At 26.6% G+C, this 27,429-nt stretch overlaps 1 protein-coding gene and 1 long non-coding RNA gene across 3 annotated transcripts; one reads left to right on the top strand and one right to left on the bottom strand.

Annotated features, from left to right (window-relative positions):
* Nucleotides 1-1,039: 1,039 nt before the first annotated feature.
* On the top strand, nucleotides 1,040-14,064 carry LOC113554991. Of its 2 annotated transcripts, XR_003405323.1 has the most exons (5): nucleotides 1,040-1,492; nucleotides 5,179-5,289; nucleotides 6,500-6,599; nucleotides 6,658-6,928; nucleotides 13,933-14,064. It is a non-coding gene; the product is annotated as an uncharacterized LOC113554991 (long non-coding RNA). The 2 variants fall into 2 exon arrangements; XR_003405322.1 differs by lacking the exon at nucleotides 13,933-14,064 and having other exon boundaries at nucleotides 1,041-1,492; nucleotides 6,658-7,068.
* Nucleotides 14,065-15,237: 1,173 nt separating this feature from the next.
* On the bottom strand, nucleotides 15,238-21,537 carry LOC113554990 (protein takeout-like). Its single transcript, XM_026959232.1, has 5 exons — nucleotides 21,240-21,537; nucleotides 18,442-18,685; nucleotides 17,860-17,993; nucleotides 17,197-17,349; nucleotides 15,238-16,308 (listed from the first exon to the last, which is right to left on the bottom strand). Exons 1-5 carry the CDS (start codon nucleotides 21,331-21,333, stop codon nucleotides 16,154-16,156), a joined length of 780 nt encoding a protein of 259 aa, XP_026815033.1. The 5' UTR covers nucleotides 21,334-21,537; the 3' UTR covers nucleotides 15,238-16,153.
* Between the last annotated feature and the right edge of the window lie 5,892 nt (nucleotides 21,538-27,429).

The following is a 27,429-nucleotide window of genomic DNA, read 5'->3' as shown; positions in this document are numbered from 1 at the left end:
TTTTACAATTTAAGTATGAAATTATAAAATTACTTATTTTTAAATATTAATCCATACTTTTTTTACTTGGGTATTGATTTAATCATTTTTCACTTTTTTAATTATATTGTGGTTTTTATAATTATACTGTTTAGTTTGAATTGAAATATATTCAACTTGTAGATACAATATATGGTACAGTACATAACAGCATTTATGTGGTATTTTGGTAATAGTATAGTTTTAATTGTAGAGAATGGATATTAATGTAATAAAAAACCACAATATTAACTTATTTTTATTTAAATATGTAATTATTGCTCAAAAAAAAAAAAAATATATATATAAAGAAGAAATATATAAACATAGCTTAGCAAAAATATATATATAAACTCATAAATACATAATACATTATCGTGTATCTAATTTTAATAATTTATATTTTATATATTTTTATTAGTTTTACTCTTATTGTTTTAATTAATTTTTTAAAACATTGGTTCAAGACCGATTAGTTATTTTTTATTGGTCATAAGAATATGAGATATGACTTAAACATATAGTTATATACCTATAGTATACCTGTCTTATACTCAATAGTTTTTATAGTTGATCATGGATACTATATATTACAATATTTATTAATATATGATAGAATATAATAGTCATGAAGATATTAAATAATAAATATTTGCTATTGAAATGGCCGAGATGGGACATATTATTTATAATTACTGCATAAAAATGTTTTCACCTTGTCTTGTCCAGAATTCCAATATAAGTATACAACTGTTAATGACTAGTGAGCACGGCTATAGATTGTCGTGAAACCATTCATATTTATAGACGTGCTAATGAGTAACCCGTATAGTAAATACAGCTGTACTATTCTATTTGTCAATTCAGTAACTCACTGTCAAATCCTTCATGAGTTGATCACAGTTGGTACGACTTGCGTAGAAATGTTACCATTTGCTGTCTTGTAAAAGTATTGCACAATTTGTACTACTGTAGCAGCAGTCTGGCGTTTGAGTATTCACTGTTTTACTGTAGGTTGTACTACTGTAGTTTTCTTCATTCCTCGCTCATTTTATTCCACGTCCGTGGTTCATTTCTTTACTGCTTTACGGTTTTTTACTTTCTTTACTATAGCTTAGTGTGTCTTGTACGCCGACCGGCCCAATCATGGGCCGTGTTGGTGGTCGGATTACCTCTACAGAATTATTTGACATCTTCGCCTTTCCAATGGCATTTGGCTGTTTGGAGTTAAAATTGCGTCCCTTGCTTTCAGTTTTTGACATCTAAACGCTAACGTGTCCTACTACCATTTATCTTCAAGTGCACGTTTCAAATTTGTGTTCGCTTCTCGTGTCCGCCATCTCAATGCTTATCTTCCGACTGATGCGGTTTAGGTGCCGTCACCATTTCTTTGTCCAGAATCACCACATAACTCATTAACATAGATCAATAGTCCAGTAGTTCCAGAATGATGTCCGCCTCAACGAAAAACTATGTAAGTATCGTTGACCTCCGTCTGACAGCAATGCTGTCTGAATGTCTGATCTTTGTTTTTTAACCTTACATTTACTTCGGGCAACATGCGACTTGATTTTTCGTTTCTAACTTACAAATGATTTAATGTCTGGTTCTACTCCCAAGTCCATCCATCGATCGAAATCCTAGCATATATATCACGTGTTGAGAAAATACTATTCGCCATCAATGTCAGTATTTTGATTGGACATCAACACCGCCACGTTTTTTTTTTTAGTGTCTATCATACACGTGGTTTGCTTGCTGCTTATTGTCCATCAGTTCTATTGCTATTGATTCAAATTTGATTGATTGCCAATTTGCCTCGTGTTAAACCATATGCTCATGAGGTTTATCAATGTCACAAGTTGGTGGGTATATTATGACCCCGTGTTAATGCATCTGACATATCTTTTGTAGGTACCCTATTTAATTTCAAATCATCCATTGTGTAAACTATTAATTTCTGTTTATTCCAATTTAGTAGTTGGCAATCGATCCTGTTGTACGTTTATTCAATTTTGTAAAGCTTTCAGTTCGGTTGATATGTGGTACATTGGTATTATATAAACTGTTCAATTATTCAGTGGTTATTCTGTGTCATACGTATTTATTTTTAATGAAACTGTCCACTCCCCAGCTTCCCGCTAAGTTACTTACTAGTTGAGGACGTTTAGTGAGTGGTAAAATAATTTTCAAACTATCGTAACTACTACTTTATTCACTATAATTAAGTAGTATTGCAAGTCTGAAACATCTATATTTAAGACTCAGTAGTTTTATTTTACAGTTAACAATCATTATGATCATGTGACAAATGAGGTCAATGAACTAAGTATTTATCTTTCTATAATAGACATTATTTAATTGTGTAAAGAAATAGTCCATTCCCCAGCTTCCCGCTAAGTTACTTACTAGAAGAGGACGTTTAGTGAGTGGTAAAATAATTTTCAAACTATCGTAACTACTATTTTGTACAACTTAAACAAATTAGTACTGTAATTTTGAAAACATTTACATTAATGAAATTAATTAAGTAGATATATATGACAATGTAAAATAAGCTTCCATCTATATGTGCCTATCTAAAGAAATTATCCATTCCCCAGCTTCCCGTTAAGTTACTTACTAGAAGAGGACGTTTAGTGAGTGGTAAAATAATTTTCAAATTATCGTAACTACTATTTTGTACAACCTTAACAAATTAGTACTGCAATTTTGAAAACATTTATATTAATGAGATTATTTAAGAAGATAAACCTACTTCATAATCTATATGTGCAATGTATTTATGATTGATATAAAATTACCCATCTATATGTGCCTATCTAAAGAAATTATCCATTCCCCAGCTTCCCGCTAAGTTATTTACTAGTAGAGGACGTTTAGTGAGTGGTAAAATAACTATCAAATTATCGTAACTACTATTTTGTACAACCTTAACAAATTAGTACTGCAATTTTGAAAACATTTATATTAATGAGATTATTTAAGAAGATAAACCTACTTCATAATCTATATGTGCAATGTATTTATGATTGATATAAAATTACCCATCTATATGTGCCTATCTAAAGAAATTATCCATTCCCCAGCTTCCCGCTAAGTTATTTACTAGTAGAGGACGTTTAGTGAGTGGTAAAATAATTTTCAAATTATCGTAACTACTATTTTGTACAACCTTAACAAATTAGTACTGTAGTTTTGGAAACATTTACATTAATGAAATTAATTAAGTAAATATACATAATGATGTAAAATTAGCCTCCATCTATATGTGCCTATTTCAAGAAATTATCCATTCCCCAGCTTCCCGCTAAGTTATTTACTAGTAGAGGACGTTTAGTGAGTGGTAAAATAATTTTCAAATTATCGTAACTACTATTTTGTACAACCTTAACAAATTAGTACTGTAGTTTTGGAAACATTTACATTAATGAAATTAATTAAGTAAATATACATAATGATGTAAAATTAGCTTCCATCTATATGTGCCTATTTCAAGAAATTATCCATTCCCCAGCTTCCCGCTAAGTTATTTACTAGTAGAGGACGTTTAGTGAGTGGTAAAATAATTTTCAAATTATCGTAACTATTATTTTGTACAACCTTAACAAATTAGTACTGCAATTTTGAAAACATTTATATTAATGAGATTAATTAAGAAGATAAATCTACTTCATAATCCGTATGCGCAATGTATTTATGTTTGATATAAAATTACCCATCTTTATGTGCCTAATAGAGGTCTGCACAGGATGATAATTTGCAGCACGGTCCGGCCTGGTAATTTTTTAAGTAAGCTTGGCCCAGTCTGGTAACCATTTATTGTATATAAGTCCTGTCTAAGAACCATTTGTTATATTTAAGCCCGGCTTGGCCCGCTAATTTTTTTAAGTAAACCCGGCATGAATAGGTTAATTTTTTTATAGTTTTTTTTTTTTTTTTTTAATATTATATTTATTTACTAATAATTATAATTTACTTAACATATTTATATTAAAAACATTTAACGGCTGCTGAAAGTTTAAGAGGATGTTAAACCCACATGTGTTGTCTCTGTCTTACTAATGTAGATCATAGCAAATTTTCGTTCAGCAGAACACATTTTGTGATATTAGCTTTAATATTGGAGTAAACTTACCTATTATTAAATTTAAAGGTAAGAATATTATCTAGAGCATCTCATAGGCTTTTATTGATATATTAATTTTTAAGCGAGTTACAAGCATTTTAAAGTTTTATTATTTTACATAACCTTAACTCACTTAAAAATTAATATATCAATAAAAGCCTATGAGATGCTCTAGATAATATTCTTACCTTTAAATTTGATAATAGGTAAATTTACTCTAATATCACAAAATGTGTTCTGCTGCACAAAAATTTGCTATGATCTACATTAGTAAGACAGACAACACGTGCAGGTATAACATCCTCTTAACAACAAAACAAATAATCAGTTGTTATTGACATATGTATTATGTAATATGTATATGTTATTTTTGCTTAGTAGCCCAGTCTGGCTTGTTAATTTTTGTCCTAAAAAATGTCTGGCCAAGCCGGCCCCATGCAGGTCTTTAGTGCCTATCTAAATAAATTATCCATGCCTCAGCTTCCCTGTAAGTTACTTACTAGTAAAGAATGTTTAGTCTTTTAGTGAGTGGTAAAATAATTTTCAAACTATCGTATCTACTATTTTGTACAATCTAATTAATATAGTATTGCAACATCTAAATTCTAGGAATGAATTTCATAATCTTTAGCTCTTAAAATATTGTATCCTCTTTTATAATACTAGGTAGGTACCTAAATATTTTGTTAAAATTTCATAAGATAATTTAACAATTTACTATTTTATATCATTCTGTTGATTGGCGGTTTAGCTTTAAAACAATTTAAACTATGAAGTTATTTTTTAAACTATGAACATGTTTTTGATATTAAGAAGTGTAGGTGCAACATACCTCCTCTAAGTTTTATAACCATCTAATCCATATACCTTAATTTTTAAATTCGTCTTAATGTAATAAAAAATTAAATACATTACAATTTTGTATAGATGTGATTTGTAGATTATATTTAAGGATTTTAATTACTTATTTATTTATAAATTATTTCAATGCACATGGATTTAATAATTATGATATTTGTTTTGATTTATAGTTGGTTCTTTAAGACAGCAAATATCAATTTATTATATCACTCATCAGTTGTTTGGATAATTGAAGTACATGCTATAATAGTTGTTTATACAGTTTTACATATTTAAATAAAGTAAGTATTTCAATATTTGTGTTATTTGGGTATATATAGAGTATAAAATAAATTTTGTTTACTTATTTTATAAATACTGTTAAATCTTATTAATTATTACTATTTCAACTTCAATTATTCTTTTTTTCTTTAGGAATTTTAATCCCAGATTAAGTTGTTTTCAGTTTTCAGCTACCAATTTAGTACAATTAAAAATATTATATTATGTGTTTTGTTTTATTAATAAAAGTTTACTGTGATGATAATTTCAGGCTCCCTCATCTGAGAGAACCCAAAAATTAAATAATGCAGAAGTTACCACTTTTCTGAGTAAACCACTAAAATTTACAATTTGATTGTTTTTTGCCTATTAAAATATTTATGACTTGTTTTTAGTTAAATTAAATTTACTATGATGAAAATTCCAGGCTCCCTCATCTGAGAGAACCCATAATTTAATAATGTAGAATTAACCATTTTCTGAGTTATTAAATAACTACTATATAGTATTACATTTTTCTAAAAAATAAAAAATACTTAGGTACATGATTAAAACTTTTTAATGATGACTTAAACAGGCTCCCTCTTCTGAGTTAATCTGTTAAAAGATTTGCTGCGGAAAACTGCTGTAGTGTCTGATATTGATTTGTTTTTAGTTAAATTAAATTTACTATGATGAAAATTCCAGGCTCCCTCATCTGAGAGAACCCATAATTTAATAATGCAGAATTAACCACTTTCTGAGTTAACAAATAACTATTTTCTAAATAGTAATACATTTTTCTAAAAAAATAAAAAAATGCTTAGGTATACAATTAAAACTTTTTAATGATGACTTAAACAGGCTCCCTCTTCTGAGTTAATCTGTTAAAAGATTTTCTGCGGAAAACTGCTGTAGTGTCTGATATACATTGGTTCTTTTTTTGTTATACGTACTATCATCTATTTGTATTTATATTATTATTATGGTAAAAAATTAAATGTATAGCTAAGAATTGAGTATATGATAGTTGCGAATATCAAATATGCTTTCTTAAATATTGATTTGGTATGTTTATTGGTATTTTATTTATCTTCTATAATCTATAAACATTTAATGTAAAAAATTATATAATTATATAATTACAATATTTTATGGGCAATACTTGTCAGATCAGCTAATATTTTATAAAATTATAAATTCATTTTAATTTGACTGACAATAAACTAATAAAAAATATTTATATTTTAGATCAAATTTTCTTTTTATGTGTTGTTCTGTTGCTGACCATATGGTAAAATGTATTATCCTAAGCTGCTGTTTAATGTGAAATAATTTATGTGTTAAAAAGGTAATTTTATAATTTAAATTTTGTTATATAAAAATTTAATTTAAAAATATGTTTTCAGATCATTATCTTAAGGCTTAAATTGTTTCAAGATAGTATTATCATCCATATTTTATTTCTTTTCTTTCCAAACTATCAACATTCATTTTCATAATATGGCGGTGCTTGTAGAAATAGCTACAAGTTTACTTGATAATGAATGCTCGACTAATTATATCGCAGAACACATCTCACCTGTATTCGTTACAACATAATTCAATAGTATAGAGCCGGCACTAACACCAGACCAAATTCCTCCAGGGTGCTGGTCAAATATGAGTGTGCTTGCCAAAGTAAGTAAAAAAAAAATGAAAATGAAAAATATACAATTGCTGCATTTATTAAACTCACATATTGTTATCTTATATAATTATAATATTAAAGTATTTGAGTCTTGTTTATCATTTAAGAATAAAATAATATTGCTACTCAATTTCCATTTCCTTTTTTTATTATTGTTACCAGTGATAATGTTTAATTTATGTAAGCTACTATATATCTATATATATATGATTTTCAAAAATATATAATATATTTAAAATATTGACCAATCTAATATGTATATATCATTGGAAAAAGTGTATTAAAAACAATATATTACATTTTATTTGATAACTTGGTCAATTTAAATATTTCTCATTTATCCATTAGTTATTAATTATTATTATTTATCATACATTTTATTTTCAAAGAAAACTGTGATACTTTATTTTAATTAAAACTTATTATTAAAATTCAACGTTTCCCTCACCAGTTAAAATAAGGTATAAATAAAACGATACGTCTTATTATAGTCGGGAGAATGAAAAGTGGCCGCTGATGCGAACGCTTCCGGTGGCAAATTTCTGTAATTGGTTTCCAAACTAATGTGAAAAAAAGGCGCGTATTTTGAATTATTAAATGCAATGTATTTACATATTTTTATAAAAATATAATGATTATGTCATTTAATAAAAATTCATTACAATGTATGTACAAGTCATATAAAATACAAATTATTAAAAATATTTACAAAATAATAATATAAAATATGTACATCATTTAAACAATTTAAATTGACATTCTTCATCAATTATGTCGTCGTCATTTTCTTCATCGCCTCAATCGCTGTCGTCCTCTTCTAATGTGATGATAATTGGCTCCAATGTGATATCCCTCAATATTTCCTTTTCGTTGTCTTCATTCTGAATTTTTCTCTGCATCAATAGCTGCGTGCGCCAATTTTTCGACATCTGCCAATTTGAATGTGTTGTTATTTTTGGCTACCTCCGCTACCTGCCCAAATCAACTCAATAGGGTTGTACTGACAATGGTAGGGAGGTAACCTTATGACATCGTGACCCATTTGAAGTGCTATCTCGTCCAGCTCATTCCGTTTATACTTAGATAGGTCTTTTATAAATTTATAAACATTAAAAACCATTTTTTTTGTTTGACTTCAGGTATCACTACCACTTTTACTAGCCATTATATTTAAAAAATATTTAACTGAAAACAGTAATAACTAATAAACAAAATTATGTAATTTAGTTTCTGAAGGCCAATATAACACGACACAACACTTAACACGTGGAATAATCGTTGCCGAATGACAAATATCAGAACAGAGAAGCAAATGTTGTGTATACAATACACATTCTTTTTTTTTTATATAATAATATATATAATACATTATATTATATTATATGGTATGTGGTGTGTAGGGAGGAGACCCCATCATATAATAAAACTACAATAACCGTGGGTAAATAGGGAAAATAAGGTCTATAAAACCAAAACCGCCCGTACAGCTGGTTCACGGCGAACCGGTCTGACAATGTATACCGATCGCGCTCCTCGATTTTCATTATGAGAACCACTGTTTTTAGCAAAAAAAATCGTTGCTATCATATTAGCCAGCAGCCACTTTTCATTCTCCCGACTATAGTTAAAAATAAAAGTCATAACTATGATATTCAAATGTTGAACCACGTCAAAATTTCTGTGTAATTGTTACCTTTCAAAATTCTTACTAAATAAATATATATTGTATGGTAAAAACTCTGTTTAATTGTAATTTAATTCATTAATAAAACATTTTAATATTTAAAATTATCTATGATCTACATTAAAAAAATATTTTTTGACGTGGTTAGTAAAATAATTAGGTTAAATAGGTAACAAATAATGTTTTAACAAGTCAAAGTGTTAGATTCAACTTCACAGTATTAACATGAAGTTGCAATAAGTGTATGTTTGAATAAGTTTAAATTAAGTTATTATTACGAGTCAAGTAATTTTAATAATAGATTAAATTAGGATATTGTAATTTTCATGTCTATACTTTTAAAATTATTGAACTAATTATATTTATTTTAATTAAAATTAAATTACTAATAATATGGAGTTTTTTAATTTAAGTTTATAACCATGTTATTAATTATTATTATTGTGGTTTTGTAATTGACAAAAATTCATTATATCTAACAATTTCGGTAATTCATTATTTCAGTTGTTAAAATTAAATTGATTGGTGCCTTGATATGATAGTTTTTATTTTTGTAATACATGAACCATAATTAATATTTATAAGATATTACATTAATTATAACCGGGTTATAAATTTAAATGTTGAATCGTTAATAAAAAAAAACATATATATATATTCAATGATTCATTAAGTCTTATTCTCTGTTTGGTTACAATTTAAGGTCTAATACTATGTAGTTTTAATTTGTTGATTTCAACAATGGAAACTTGATTCCAAAATTTCTATGATTGTCATGTTAATTGATTTTTCATTTCATTTATATAGTTAATAATTTACATACATTTCCGTTTAAGAGTAACAGTCATTTGTTTAGATCTTGCATTAATGCAAAATTCTGGAAAAAAAATCTTTAATAAAATTCCCTCCATAATATCCCCATCAAATAAATAAATAAATAAGGTTGATGGATCCATTTAAACATTAAAATTTATAAAATTAAATATGGATTGTTAACAACAATATGCTGTTTAGTTAGCATTCTATTAGTAACTGTGTACTCGAACCATTTTCTCTACTCTTGTCTTCAAAATTATTGATTTTAAAAAGTTTTGAATCTTCTCTTAATTAAATCTCGCTGTTATTTATTGATTAGCTGTAAGATTTTTCAAAATTAAGAGACTGTAAATTAATTTGTTTTCTGTTCAAAATTTAACTATTAAATAGGTATTAATATCAATGTTTTATTACTTTAATGTGACTAAATCATACTTTAATAATCAAATATTTAATTTTATTGCAAGTATAAAATATAAATTAATAGGTATTAAATTAAATATAATCTAGAATAAAAAAATAGATATGGTTTAATTTTCTTATCATAATTATTTCATTCCCATAATTTTTTAAGTAATAATATTCTAAATTGAAATACTACTGCCACATTTAAAATATACTCGTGACTTATTAAGCTAAAATTGTATCTCTTACACATAAATATTAATTTAATTAAAACTCTACGTTAATGTTTGAATTTAGCTTTTACCTGACAAAATTAAGTATTATATTACAACCTAATTTCATTTTATTCTGGATTAATATACATAACTCTTTTTATATTATATTTATTGTTATTATTTTAAGTGAATACTTAAAATTAGGGCCAATGACCGGTGGAATTAGATAACATGTTAAGCATTGTTAATTAAGACATCTTTACATGTTGTAAGTGTAAATAGTATTTCTATTATTAACTATTAAGTTAACATTAAGTTATATTATTAATACAAATACTGAATATAATATTATAGATATCATGTTTTAAATTCTTTATCAAGAAATGTTGACATGATGTAAGTGTAAATAATTTTCATACTGTTAAGTTAATATTAAGTAGCGTCATTAATTTGACTGTCTGATCGCCTGAAACTGAATTAGATAACATGTTAATTATTGTCAATAAAGACATTTTAGCATGTTGTAAGTGTAATTAATCTTTTGTTTAAGGTACTGTTAAGCTAGTATTAAGATAAGTCATTAATTTGACACAATGGAAACACGCACAAAATTATATAGATATCATGTTTTAAATTGTTAATTAAAACATTTGACATGTTGTAAGTGTACATAATTTTTATATTATTTAGTTAATATTCAAATTATATTAAGATAGTTATTATATTTATGAATTTAATATATTTGTGTTAATAGTTAACACAAATATAACATTATTAATAAGGTTTTAGTAATTTATACTATATGGGAGTTTTATTCACGTGATTAGAGTACAAGATTGAAGAATGTGTCAAGACACTTTCATCTTGTCGTAAGTTTAGATTTAAATTAGTTCTAGTTTACTGATGGCCGAAGTTCACTCCCAAGCATTAGAATACAAATTCATGAACGTATCTTTACGTCAAGATTTTGTTGTAAGTGTACATAGAAATTAATATGATTTTTATAAATTTTTACTAGTCTTATTTGGTTTTTGTCTTAATCACGCCTTATTTCCGATGCTGGTGAGGGATGTTTTCAAATTAATTTTATATAAATTATTTTTTTCCTCTTCTTTGTTTTAAAAAAAAGATTTTGCAATTGATTTTTGTCTTTGTCTTACGCATAATAAGACAAGTATTTTTTTTTTTATATGTGTAGCATAATCAATATTCACTTTATGATGCAATAGTTGTATAGTATAAAACAAATATAAGTTAATATACATTTTAATAGAAATACATACATAATTTTTACATAATATCCAAGAAATATTAATTTGTGTCAACACTTTTTACCTCATAGTGTTTTGGAGACAGTTTTTAGTTGAATCTAGCTTGACTTAATATTTAAGTAATTTTTATTCATTTATGTCACTTATGTTTATTTGTATTAATTTATATGAATTAGAAATGTATGTTATTGTGAAAAAAATAATACTTATGGTATATTAATATTATGTTGGTCAATTTTCAACAATAATGTATGTTTAACTTATATTATGTGGTTATTACAAATCGAAGCTATTTATGTGTAATTTTTTTTTTTTTGTTATAATTATTGTATGTATGATTACTACTTTTTTTGAATTCTTGAATTTTCAAAACCTATTTGGTAAATTTTAGAAAGCTTCACCTATAATACTCCTACAATATATTGTTAATTAAAATTTAAATACATATAGCTTCATTTTGACTTCAAAATTAGGTCACCCTTTACAATGTAACAATGCATTCAAAGATTATGTAAATTAATCATGTTAAAAATGGATGTCTAAATAAAAATATATTGAAACTTTAATTGGTTGTCTAAATTATTTTCTTCTCCAACAGAATATATAGATTAAATTGTTTTTAAATCTTTTATGGTAATTTTTGATAAGAATAAATCTAAGCATTTCAATAAATTCAAAGTATGTATTAATACTTAACTTGTAAGATGAGGTTTATGTGAAAAATGCATAGACTCCAGACTTTGACACCCATTGTTTCTAACTCCTTATTATTACTATCCATTTTGACATTAGTATGATCCTTGATTTGTTAAGCTATATTTACTTTTTGAAAGTTGAATGAAAACGCTTACAAAATATTAAATCTTGTAACTTTGTTATTCACGATTATTCACAGGTCTTGCTCAAAGTCGTACTGCAACTAGTTTTTTGAGAAATTTTTCTGGGGCCTAGGCCTTCAAAAAATTACCTATTAACAACATTTTTAAGTATCTTAATTATTAAAAAAAGTAGATAAGCGGGTATTGCTCTGATGTACATAAGTTTTCGAGTGGGTCACTATTATAGGTGCCTTAAATTTAAATTAAATGATATATATTTTTGTATACTAAAAATAATTCTGAGCAGAAACATCAGCCTATCAGATATGTTTTTTATACACCTATTTAATTTTTAATATTATAATAGGTTGATATAATTTGTATGGTTTTAATGTGAACTCTGAAGAATGTTTTGTTAATTTTTCAAAACAAGATACAATAAAAGCTTCTATGAATTTTGAACTTGTTTTGTAGTGAGTATGTTTTGACGAACGTCATCATAATTCTAATTTCAAATGTATATAAATAAATATAGAATTCGATTTGTGTAAATTAACCGTTTTAAATTTTTTGTTTGTTTTATCCTTGTTCCTAGGGCCTAAAATACATCTGATTTCAGGGGACACACTTATCGATTTAACTGTTACTTTTGGGCTTAGACAGATTTATAAAGCAAAAAAACCTTTGGTGGTTATAACTCCTGAAATCCCCCTTTTTTATGTACCACTTACCTTACACATTAATATTATTTATATGATACTAGTACTAAAAATACATAAAATAAATACAAGTATAAGTTCAAAATATTTGAAATTATGTTGAAATTCCTAAATATTTGAATGTTTGTTATTTATTTTTGTAATCAAAACTAAAATACCTTATAAAACTTGGGACGCACTTTTATTTTTAGGGGACACAGTATTTTAGCCCCTACTTGTCCCTATAATAAAATAAAGTATCGGTATTTTTTTTAATTAGACCTCTAAAATACAAACAATGTCCAATTTAATATTCAAAACCACTCACTTCTTTTTTTAAAAGTCTAAGATTTTATCGAAGACTTATTGTGTATATTCGTACACAAAAAAAATATATAATATGATAAATCATATCAATCAATACATTTCAGGGGCCCAGGAAATTGGGCCACTACTGTCTTACATTTATAACAGATAAGCCCAGTGATTGGACCACTATTTTCAATATTTTTTATTATATTCGGTAATAGGCCAAAATCAGTGGCGTAATTATGGGGGAGGGATATTGGGATATCCCCCAGACGCTTTTTTTTAGAATAACCATAATAAAATTCCCGTAAGCACTTAGCTTTAAAAGATTTTAAGATTAATAATATTTTAAAATAGGAAATAAGAATTCATGGATGTTATCATAGTTGAGATTTTTTTTTATTTTACTAATATAAAACTAGTAAAACTACGATAGCTCAACAATTACAGTATTATATATTATGAGAAAAATGTTGTATAACTCATAGTTAAAAGATAACACTGATAAAATCTACAACTTACAACTCTTGTTATAATTTTAACTAAAACTTTACAAAAATAAATAATATAAGCGTGGTGTAGACTGGTATTGAATGAAAACATAATTTTATTTATTCTGTAGTAGGTATAAGGTATTAACTATTTTTCGAATATTATATTACTAAACCTTGAGCAACAGTGTATCACAAATGTCTATTTGTACTAAAACGAGTAATAATCATTATTTTTGTAAATTACATAATAATTATGAACTTTTACTAACTTAAATACTTAATAGGAACGCTTGAATGGACTTACGATGTTATCATCAGTGCATCGGGACATTAGTTAAACCCCAATGACGTATTGGATATTTTGGCGAAAAAAACAAAAAGGAATTGACTTGATATTATAATTTATGAAAAATATATTTAATTTAATTGTTTACTTTATTGTCTTTGTAAACTATTATTATACCGTTTACCACATTTAATTTATAATAATAAATTAATATAATATTTGTATTTATGTGATTTAATTGTCAAGGGTGGGGGCATAGCCCCACTAGAACGATACTATAAACTTATATTCCAAACTACGCCACTGGCCAATATTAAATTTTTATAAATTAATAATGATTATTTTATTATAATATAAATTGCTATAATACCAACCAACACGTCAGTGCACACGAAACTTTATTCGAAGCAACTGTGTGCCTTATCAAATGTAATAATAATTATTCAATATTAAATTATTTAAGCGTAACTTACAAAGATTATAAAGTATCGCGATCGTTTAGTTGATTGCAAACTATGCCAGGGTGGTCTAACCCGCAACCCTTAAAGCCTTTTTTTTGCCCCTCCCCCCAACAATTAAATTAATTATTTTCAATTGACATTGAAAAATAATGCCAATCATCACATTAATTAATCAATTCTAAATATAAGTAACTTAATCTGTAATGTAAAAATTTTTGCTGGCGGCCCCCCGGTGTTTTTATGAAAGTGTAAATTAACCCGCAAACTACAAAAGGTTAGACCAAACCCTGGTCTATGCTATCCACATTTAGTATTATAAAATGTGATTCGGTATATATTTGTGTTATACATGTATTAAATGGTAAACAAATATTTTATACGAATCGGGTAGATAAAATGTTGCCCAATTACCAATAATAATATAGGTTATCATAATCGCTCCGCTCATGATCTAGAAACACCATAAGGCACAGTAATTACTAATTTATCACTATTTTTGTATGTGTATCAGTTAGGTACTCAGGTGGTACTTAATTATTCAAATGTATACTGTTTACACTTTTACAGAGTTTTTATATAATGGTATAATTAAAATTTTAAATGGCTAGGACTTAAAAAATAGTATAATACAAACTAGCCACTAGATATCTAAATACATTATAACAATGATTTCGATAGTAATAATAAAGTAGTAGATTTATAATAAGTAAATACTATATATAACAATACTTTTTTTATAACTTATAAGTTAGAACTTTAAAGTACCTATTAACTATCTATAATTTATAACACACATTATATTATTTATTAGATGTATAGGATTTTAAAGATAACGTTGTAAGTATTAGTTGTCTTCTAAAAGTATTTATTAATTAGACTATTTTGCTGTGTAGGTATAAGCAATACAAAAAATTAACATTACATTTTTATATACTATATTTATATACTAATGTTACATTGTTACATATATAATATTATGATGAAATAAATTTTAGACAATAATAACTATTATTGTTTTAAGTTAGCATTATAAAAGTAACGATCAAGTGAATATGTATAGTGCCGAATTGGTCTGGCGAGCTATCGAGTAAAACTCGTTGGGCCTGTTTTTTTGTGTTTGGCCGTTATTTTTTAGTTTTGTGTAAATTAGTACAAAAAATGGTAGACAATATAATTTTATTATTTAAACCATATAGTAGCTGTAGCAGCTGTAATCAAACGTTAGAAATTCGAAAACTCAGTAGGCAGATATCTTGCCAATTTGGCGCTTAATATATATGAAGATTTAATAATGTATAAGTTAATTTATATATACCTATGACCTAGCTATTCTTAAAATTGTAAACTTAATGCGATACTGAAAATTTTAAACTATATCTTAACTTATACTTAAATTATTTATTCATATTCGAAAAGGCTTAAGAATACCATATATTTAATAATTGATATACATTTGTAATGAGAAAAATTAAAAACATATAATAATCCGAGGAATTTGTAGATATTGATACCAGTTAGGTATATTTGGTTGTTAATTAATATATATATTATGCAAATGTATTTTGCAATTTAGAAGTTGGTTATAAAATCATTTACTATATTGTACCTAAGTGCTCACATTATAATTTACATATTAATATTATTACACATCAATTTAACTCGGGTATATATATATATATACATATGTACATATTAAGTTTGTAAGTTAAAACTTATAACAATAATTAATAATAGGTGAGTAGAGACTTAAAATATAGATTAACTAGTTGGGAAAATAAAGTCGTACGGCACTAGATCGGACACCGATCCCAGCGTGTTTTTCATAATTGTTCCGAAGGCATCACCGATGGCAGGTCCAAACTCCTTAAGTAAATCTTGCCAGTTCTCGTTTAGAAATAGGTTCATGTTATCTCCTGAAATGTATAAAACAAAAGCGTTCTTTAAAAATACGACCACGGCGATGACTGTCGTCTACAGGACTACAGACATCAGTAAGACATATCAAATACCGTCGCGTAAACATAATAATTTTATTAAATCCTGTTACCCTTCATTTCTTTGTTTTTCTTATGCTAAAATGTCTGTTAACTCAATAAACATATGTTAAAAAAAATGCTAAAAAAAAATTAACTTGGTACACTTGGAGGTTACAATATACATAAATAAAAATAATAAATACTAGTATACCATTATTCATTATTACAGCGTTTTCACTTGTGTAATAATATAAGTAATAAATATACAGAATATTATGTTTTTAAAATTTAAAATAACTGTGATAAACTAAATATGTATTTTACCTTATATATGTATAAGTGATAACATACATTTATGTTCTTATAAAGATATTTAAATTACATTTATTGTATAAATATTATATTAATTTGTTGACAAGGTTATCTTCTATTAAGATTACGACATAAATATATAAATACCTATAGGTATGCTCAGTAGATAGGTAATTTAGTATACATAAAAAGGTAGTTAGAAAAGATTAAACAAGGTCTTAACGGTATATAATTATTATTTGCATGATCTATTAAGAAAAAGTGTACCTAGTGCCTACCTATTTAACATAATAATATTACTAAAAGAAATTTGTGATGCCTGCATCTTATTGTAAGTGTACCTATACAACTTGTATACTAATTACAAATAGCTATTATGGTATAGTTTTCAGTGTTTTTTTTTCATTTTATTAAATAATTATCGAAATTGCAGTAATTGCATGACGCATACAAATATTTAATTTTTAGATTGCAATGTACCTATAAAATATTATTTGCACTTATTGCACTTACCCAAAAGTTTGTCACCATTGAATAGATTATCTAATTTCAATTTCATTCCGTTTGCATTGAACTTCAATTCACTCTTGGTGATATCCACATAGTCTCTTTCATTCGCTCGTTTGACTAGATCGTAGTCGTACAAATACGTGAATGTTATCCCGTCTAATAAATTCATACAATTAAATTATTTTACAACATGAATTTTGATGACTTCCATTTTTTATACAGTATTATAGTTAAGGACTGTTCTTTTAATTTTTTACGTAATGTGTACATATAATTCATCAATACTATATTGGGTGGCAATGTGGCTAATTCTTCCCCCTAGATTTTTATAACAAATGCAATCGTTATAATATTATCGCATAGTTTTTAAAGTATAGTTAAATAAGTACCAAATTTTAGTATTTCATGTTATTTTAAATTTATGGATTAAAATTTAAAATGATATTTTTTTCGTCAACATCACTAGAATTTAATCAACGACAATCATTGAAGTTGTTTTACAATAAATGTATTGTAATTATCTATTAAAAATTTATATTAGTCACTACAAATGTATTAAATTGGATGTCAGTGAACTATTTTTTTTGTATATTTTTATGAAATTATAACTGATTTTTATGTCTCTCGGTTAAAAATAGTTGACAATAATTCACGAAAAGCACTTACTAACTGTAATATTGGCGTCTCCGTCGCCTTTGATTGGCAATATCAGAACTTGTCCTTCTACAGAATATTGTCCCAAAAACATACATTGATCGAGTTCAAAGTCCCATTCTACGTGTCTTTTTTTCTCGTCCACTCTATGTACAATAATTTTAATTAAATTAAACTTACTATATAGAACTATTCTTTTAATCAGTGGCGTTGCCAGGATTTTTTTTCGGGGAGGGCTGATCAATTTTTGTAAAGTACAATTATGTACTACTGCCCACTATAATGCTGCAGACTACCAGCATCTGACTTGCATAATTTGTACACTCAAAAAACGAATTTTTCATATTTCAATTTGAAAAATAATTAATTTTTAATTTAATAAAATTAAATATTCTTTTATCGTTTTTTCGCATGAGTTTAAATCACAGATAATACCATTTTGCATCCAAATGATATAATTCATAGGGATTTTATACATGTAGTCTATTCATTATCAAATATTAATAAAATGTTATCTATAAAATTATACAAATGTTATCAAATGCAATATAATAAAATAAGTTATAATTTATGACGTTAATGTTGTTTTCATACCTGGCTTTGACGAATCTCGTTTCCCTCAGTCCGTGCAGTTCACAGTTCTTGCACGTCATCGTCAGACCCACTTGTTTCGTACCCTGTTTTATCGTTAACTCTGGTATGACCAAAGGATCCAATTTCGGTATCCGGTACTTGGGGTCACCTTTGACTAAACGGTCGATTACCGGAGCTCCTTTGCGCACGACGCATTCATTTAAGTTTGGATCGTCCCTTAGACAACCTTTGCCGATGTATGATGCTGTAACCGTTTATAAAACCGTAATAATCGTATCCATTCATTATTTATTAGATTTATATGATATATTCAGTGTCACGATTTGTTTAACACTTTAATAACTAATGATATATATTTATTATAATATAAGTACCGGGTGATTCTTTTATCGAACAACATTTATTATTTCAAAATCTATTAATATTATATTTTAAGTTTTTACTTTTTTAAATGATAAAATACATCATAAATTTGTCATTTCGTATTCTGAAACAGAATATTTCGATACATTTAAATTGAAATGTGGACAAGTAGTTTTTGAGTTGAAGATAATGAATAATTTCGGTGAGTGAAGTGGGGTAATTGCTGGGGTGGTATCCCGCAAAATGTTGGTCTACTATAGCTACTTCGCTCATCTAAACTTTAACTACTTATAAAGTTATTTCATGAACTACTCGTACGGATATCGATTTTTATGTATAGAAATTCCTGAAAAAAGTTTCGCTAATGATAAGTGGCTGCTTTCCACATGTTTTACATTCGAGTAATTGTAAACTTTTATTTTTTCTCTAGGTATGATTGAATAATTAATTGTCTTGCTGCCCCTTGTACGTATATTTCTGTGTATCACATTTACTCATTGTGTTAATAATTAATAAGTAGATTGTAAATCTTTTAAAAAATTTAAAAATTAAAAATAATGTATAGAAATGCTGAAATTCTCTGAAAAATGTATTGCTTCAGAATATGAATTAAAAATGTTAATTTATTTCGACGAAAAATTATGTAACAAAAAATATTAACAGATTTTGAAATTATGAGTGTTTTTTGATAAAACGAATTACCGTGTACATAAAGAAGTGCTTTGAAAAAAATAGCTTTGTGAACAACTACTGAATTAGAAGGTTAATATCAAGGGATAAATTGCAATGAATAATATTACATAATATAATATAATTAAGATAGTTAATAAAAAAAAAAAATAAACATATTGTTAAACCATTAAACTAAAATTTGATTAATTAAAGACCATCGTGTAATTATAATAAATAGCATTGTTGGTAACCCTCCTTAAATCAAATGTTAGTATTTTCAAAATATGTCAATGTCAGTATTAATTTATTACTATTATTATTATTTTTTTTCGAAAACAGTTACAAACATAATATTACATTGTGTAATATACCTACATAATTGAAATTAATTTTGAAGTGATATATATATATTTTATAAGGTGACAGATATTTTCATGAAGGTCATCTTAGGTTTTTTATTTTCATTTTAACCCCATTATCAATATATTTAATTTAAATCACAGAATAATAGTATATTTTGTGTTTAAATTGACTTAGTTATTATCAACTATATAATATACATCCTCAAATATTTATTATTAGGTATATAACTCAATAGCGTTATAAAAACAGTTAAATATGAGCTCATTGATTATATTAATCTTTTTATTAATGTATTTGCATTCGTTAAAGTCACTGAAATGTCATATATCCCCGGCGACCAACGAACCTACCTATAATATATATATATGTATATATTTTAAATTGCTTAACAAAAATAATATATACATTACTAAATACCTACTGTATTTCTATATAAATTATTATATCACTGTATCTTATACATATGTAATATGTTCTATACTTTTTATATATTCGTATATAAATAATTATATAACGAAGATTAACCAATAAAGATGTTTACTTTTAAGTACTGAATTTCGTTTTCAATATTCAGATGAAAACTGGGTATACTCACTATATCCACTTAAGTGGATAATATTATATTGATTTAAAATTTAAAATTTAAAAATAAACTTCTAATTTGCATCATAACTAGTGCCTATAATAATCTAGTAAACGACCTATACTATTATACTATAGTTTTTGTACTTCTTATTAAACACCTGATAATATACAATTTATATATTATTTAATTACATTTTATATACGTTTTGTATTTTGTTAAAAATTAACAATTTAACAAGATTTAAATTGTTTGTATCTTTTAAAATACCCAATAATTGAATAATCTATATATAAAGTTATATGTATATGTATATTTTGACCCTATGTAAGATGCATATACCTATATTACTCATGTATTATAATTAAATCCAATACTTTATTTTATTTTATTATTTTGAATTGATTAACAGATAAGTATAAATAGGGCTCGAAAATCGCGAAATTGTTGGAATTTTAGAGTCATAAATCAAAATATCTATGTTAAAACAAAATTTAAAATATTTAAACGAAAATGTTAATGATGCAAAGATAATATTTTATATGCAACAAGCATTTATTAATTATTATTTATTAAAATTGTGGTATATAAGTATAGTACCTATAATTTTAGGTTAAAAATCGTTTTATTTAATTAATGAAAAATGAAAATGAAAAAGAAACATCTGATATGTGAAAAACTGGTTACCGGTTGGCGATATTAATTATTGAAAAAAATTTAAAAATTTAAAAATTAGTTAACTGATTGTAATAATTGGCGAGTGTTCAATGTATACCTATTAATAGTTTAATGATTATTGAATAGATACATTACTTACGTAACGGTAGAGCTTGGAGCTTAGCCGATTCAACATTTTTCACGATCACGTAACATGTCAAAAACAAACAAACCACAAATTTTGTCGCCATCATTATTTATCTATCTCATTTACTATAGTTGATATATATTTATTTATACGGATAGAATACACAAATTACACATGCATAACATACGTATTAAACAGTATAAATATGTATAATAATAATATATTTAGGCGAGGGACCCGACTAGACGAAGAAGCTGCAGCTATATATAGATATGGACCGAAACGATGTCCATATAGTAGTATGTCTACGTAACCGGCGACTGAATAAACTATAATAATTTTCTCGCATACGTATATATACATCTCATACGAATTAAATAGGTACAAGTTTATAACCGTAATTATTATTATTATTTAATTGTGGTGCTGCGCACACCAATTGGATTATATGTGATTGTTTTGTATTTTTTCTTGTCGTCCTTGGTCCAATATTTCTATACGGCCGCGGTGGCGTGCTATGTGTGACTACAGGTGAGTACCTATAGGTATATCGGTGTATGATATCATTGGTATCATCAAATTCGTCACTTATCAAACTATCGAAGTCGTTTTAATAACACATATATTACATGCGGGGGACCTTCGTAGAGCCATCGTTGATTCTATAATACATGTGGCCGATGACGAGGCGGAGCAACCTAGCTGCAGGCGGTTGCTACTATTAGCCGACATCTCCGGAGATAATTCATTTTATATAAATAATAATTAAATATACATGTGCAGTATATTTAAAAAATAGTTTGCGTAAGTCATATGTATTTAAAGTTGCAAGTATAGTACCTATTATAGTATATTAGTATATATTATACAGTAGGTGTACAGTATATACTATTACTTATTAGCATATAAATTATAAATATATACATATAAAATAAAAAAAATATTTGTCGTTTAAAAAAAAACTATTATTACTTTTATTTTGAGGTGATGAATTTCATAGGTAACTGCAGAATTTTCTATTTAGTGAAAAGTTTTACAAAGTTCACATTATGTTTGCGGGTTGTTGCCCGCAGGTGTTCTGCAGCGCTGCAGCTATCATGACGCACGACCTTATTTGTTTTGAAGAGGTATTTGCAATACGTAATAAAGTAGTATTTTAAAAATATGAGCAAGTATGGGTACCGCAATACTGTTTACTATATAGTACCTATAGGTGTCGAATTGGTCACTGTAAGGATGTGTTAAATTTAAATTCAATTATATCCATTGTATATACGAAAACGATTCTGAGCATAGACTGTCAATATAAATATGTACCTATACCATTTTATATTATGATTTTTTTTTAGTCAATATACCTTAACGTAGAACAGTGTAAATATTAGATGCATAGTATAAATAGATAATATATTAAAATTAATCTACACATATTTGGTATATCATTGCAAATAGTAAAATTAAGAATATGCGTAAAAGTTTTAAACTTTCACGAACAATATTTTTGAAATATAACAAAATATAATTGACATAGCTATTCATCATTAAAATATGTAATTACACGTCCAAATTTAAACTTCAAACTTTTCCAAAAAATAATTGTGATGTACCTATACGTTTTAGATTTTTGTATCCATAATATGAAATACTTACTTATTAAGATATTTTGAACTTCAAATGCATATAAAAAAGGTAATTTGACTTAACAGTAGAATTTTTTTTTTATAAAGGTTAGAAATATTATAAAGAATTTTGTATTAATACATTTATAAATCTTAGATACCTATATAAAGAAGCTAATTTTTCTACCTACAAAATAATTTGGAAATGTTTGAGATTCTTAAATTTCAAATATTCATAAACCGCTCAAAAAGAATGAAATATTTTTAAATTATACTCTGGTTTGTATACAAATTTCCATTTTTCTTAAATTTTTTTGTTTGATTTTCCCAATTATTTTGAAAAACCCTAATTATTTTTAAATTTGATCTTTATAAGGTAAAATCTATATCCAATTTACTATCCTAAACCACTCTCAAAGTTGAAAATCGAATTTCATAGACTATTATAACTGTGTACACCAGTCATTATCGAAGTGGGCGATGAATGATGAATCATCATCATAAATCCGGTCCCTAATGATGATAGTCTTCAGGGGGGGGGCAGTATAGGATCCAGACTAGATACTAGTGATACTACCATTTTTAAGATACACTACAGATGGTAAAACTGGAAAATTTTTAGTTCTCAAAGTGGGCGGTGGATGAAATAATAAGTTTAAGAACTAATGGTGTACAAACGTGTCTGGAGACACAAGGAATTTCATACAGTCACACATCATTGTAAAATCAATCTGATCGTTCTACTAAGAATTTAAAATGGGAGCGAACTCATTTGATGAATCGCTGGTATGTAGATATTTTATAAAAATAATTTTACGTTTCTTTATAGAGAACCTCCTTTCTGTATATAGACCCTACCGGCCTCTCCCTTACCGATTAGTATGCCTTTTTACAGACAATAATATACGTTTGTAGTAAAAAATCATTAAAATCCTGCACATTATATGCTTATCTATGATCCTGCATTTTAAAAGATCTAGATATACTTCAAAATTCAAACGGACATAAATATAATATTTATGCGAATCTCCAAACATAGGTTCGGAGGTTCCCTATTGGTCTTCAAATATTATCTCTTGAAATTTAAAGTTATTAACATCTGTCATTATCAGATATAGCACCATAAATGAAATGAAAATATATATTTATATTCTTATACGTACAATGTACACCATATCATAACAATAATGGCTAATATATATAATTATTGAGTATTTGATATATATATGTAGGTTCCAATAAATAGTATAGCTATATAATATAAATTATAAGAGTATTATATATATTTATATTACCCATATATACTTTCTCTTATAAAAAAGATAGTTAACGTCTCACGCACTTTTTGTTTGTATTCAATGGTAAATTAATTAAAACCAAACCTGATTTGTCAGTAAATTCGTGTAGTGCGTATAATATATTTAAATATTTCAAATATGTATTGGTTATGTATAATATTATCAATTACATCTAAATACTAAATTGTACACTTAATTATTTGTTATTCAGCGCGTTTAAAGTTGATGACCGCGTACAATTTACGGACTAATGACTACGCAGCATACTATAGGTATATATTTTATTATTAATTGTTGTAATATGATATAGAATAAATGTTACATGAACATATGTCATTGATCCACTTATCAATTATACATAGATAATTTTAATTTCAACACAATCGTAATTTGGATACGTAAGTACAGGCTATAAACAATTTTTATGTTAATTTCAAGGATTGCGATGCACGTAATTTATTTTATTTAGGTATATCAATTTTAAAGTACGAAGTACAACATTGAAGTTGCGAATCTTGTTAGTTTATGACCAGTGTTTCCCAACCCAGGGGTGTGTACATATTGTTGCGGGGTGCACGCTGTCATCACAAAGTATAATTTATATTTATTTAATTATTTTTATTTTATTATGCAGTGAAATAATAAAAATTAATAACGAGCGGTTATCGGGTACAGATTAAAAGATTACGAGTGTTTGGTCGCTGAACACTCATAATCTTCGCCGAGGTAGGTACTTAATCGTAAAAAAAATTGTCTAAATAAAAGTGTTGTCAGCCTTCACATTAATTGTCAATTCTGTTTTTTTATATTTTATAATTATTATCATTGATAAAATAAAGTAGGTATTCATTGCGAATATTGTAGATAATATTCGTTAAGTATACAAAATAAGGTGATCTTTTTTCAATTTATAGGATTTATAAGCGTGAGACTTGAAAATCTCCAAAGAAGGCATAGAATAGAAGAGGTCGGGGAAATGGAGAGCATTGGTTTAGGCCGTGTTATCATGTAACAAAAACGAAGGTTTTATTATGATATGCATTATACATTTATATTTTATACTTAAAGTATACCGAACCCGGTGTTATATGATTGAGAACGATTTTCGGCAAATCAAAGAAATAATATTTTGTACCATATATTAGTTATATTTTAACGATTGAGAACGATTTTTTGAGCGACGTTGTCCTTGTCGTTTATCTAAATTTTTAACAAGCATCTTCCTACACACAAGGGCGCTCGCAGAAATATAAATTGGGAGGGGAGAGAACAAAGTCAAAAGTATAAATACTTAAGCAAAACAGGTAGGTAATATAAAATAATTAATATTTAATATTAACTAAAAAAGCGGGGGGGGTGGACCCTCGGCCCCCCCTGCAGGCGCCCTTGTCTACACATGTAGTGATTTCTGTTATGAAGGAAATTCAAACACAAACCGTGACAATAATGAAATCAATCGAAAACAATATTATCAAAACCATGGCCAATAATAACTACAATCGTATTATTTCTTACTAAGAGTTTGAACACTTTAAACAAACTAAAGGTATCAATATAATATAATCATGACTTCATGTGGTATCTAAAATTAACTGGAAAAAAAATTCTTTAAATTTGTTCAGAAAATGTTTCAACGTAGAAGCAAAAACACTCGTTTTTCACTGATTTTGTATAGCTTACCAAGATTGACGTCTTGCTGGCATCTGATAATAAGATTCATGTACATATTACAAGCTACAAATAATTAATATTCGATTATACGGTGTTCTTGATAAAACACGCTACTTTGATTTTTAAAGTAAAGATATCTATTACGCAACATCACATTTTAGATTCGGTGCAGAGGGATATGAACGTATTGATTTTTCAATGAAATATTTTTTTTTGTGTCTGTAAACACATGTTGGAAGTGAAAATAATTATTAAAAATAATTTTACATGTGCAAATATTTTCGTTTTATCATATTTTTTGTTATTGTATTTTCCCGATTATTTTGTAAAATTCTGAGGATTTTGTACTTTACTGGACTACTAAAGTAAACAAACTTATAAACTTAAGCCAATTTTTACCAGAAACCACTATCAATATAAAATATTATAAAATTATTATTATTATTTAATATTGAAATAATCATTACATTCATCGCTTCATAAAGAATCTAAAATTTTAATATTATATTTTTTTAAAAATCTAATGATTCATTAGCTGTTCTAAATGACTTAGATCTAGTCTGTTTTGGTCTTGGTGATAAGCTATCCGCTAAAGAAAACGTGTAAATATAAATATATAATACGCTGTAAAACAATTTGGATGCCAATTATTCAACAGAGATTCATATATACGATGATATCAGTTCTATTCACAATAATAATATAATACTTGACAAACGGGTAGTACGCTATATTACTTAAGCTGTCATCGCTTTTGGCTGTATACATTCGAATAACAATCAATTTAATATTATTTTTTTTTTAATGAAATACATAAATAAAAAATTATTCGATTTTTGCGAGCCAAAATAAAATTCATATACAAGCCATCTTGGAGTAATCTAAAGTGGTCGAAAAATAAAACAAAAGATACTATCCTAATCTCAAGGAATATATGTGTGTAAAATTTGATGCCAATTGGTTCGGTGGTTGCTAGTTTCTACGCTTATATAACCAACCATACACATTCATTTTTATTTATATAGAAAAAACTAGATGATAGTAAGATATAGATGTATTATATTATTATGTATATGTTCTCACGGATGATGATAATAATAATTAAAACTAATTAGGTGCGCGTTGTATGCCTTCGTGATATGCTCATGCATACAGCGTATACATATTATGTTTAATGTATATACACAATAGCGTACCTATTATACCTGTGTAATGTTATGTTTATAATTTTAAATTTTTATATAAATGTTGACGACTATTACGGATGGATGTTTTCGGTAGCGATTATTCTCTAATTAGTACCTACCTATTAGTGTACGTCATAACATTTCGATTTTCAGAAAATTGGCTTAAATTGCGTGTAGTGTATTTACGCTTTAGATTTGCGTATCTACTGTTTCAAATTTAATGACTCGGAAACTTTCGGATGGATGCGACGCGCTGTAGCTGCAGGTAGGTACCTATTATGACGTTTACACTAGAAACAATATACATAGATATCATGAACATAATTAATTATGAGATATTATATATATATATATATATTGTTATGTCACAATTCAACGGAAGACGTTCGTCGTATGCGTTTCTAATAATGAAATTATAATCATTATT

The sequence above is a fragment of the Rhopalosiphum maidis genome, chromosome 2 (genome assembly GCF_003676215.2).
Source record: "Rhopalosiphum maidis isolate BTI-1 chromosome 2, ASM367621v3, whole genome shotgun sequence".
NCBI classification, from domain to species: domain Eukaryota; kingdom Metazoa; phylum Arthropoda; class Insecta; order Hemiptera; family Aphididae; genus Rhopalosiphum; species Rhopalosiphum maidis.
Note: the sequence above shows the minus strand (reverse complement) of the source record. Positions and strands in the feature narration are given on the sequence as shown.

Bases quoted from the DNA above. Each gene is read 5' to 3' on its own strand.
- LOC113554990 (XM_026959232.1), bottom strand. From the start codon at position 21,333: ATGATGGCGACAAAATTTGTGGTTTGTTTGTTTTTGACATGTTACGTG. The intron at 18,686-21,239 runs GTAAGTAATGTA...AAACGGTTACAG, and splicing joins GCTCCAAGCTCTACCGTTAC to CATCATACATCGGCAAAGGT. The intron at 17,350-17,859 runs GTAAGTGCTTTT...TGAATTTATTAG, and splicing joins AGACGCCAATATTACAGTTA to ACGGGATAACATTCACGTAT.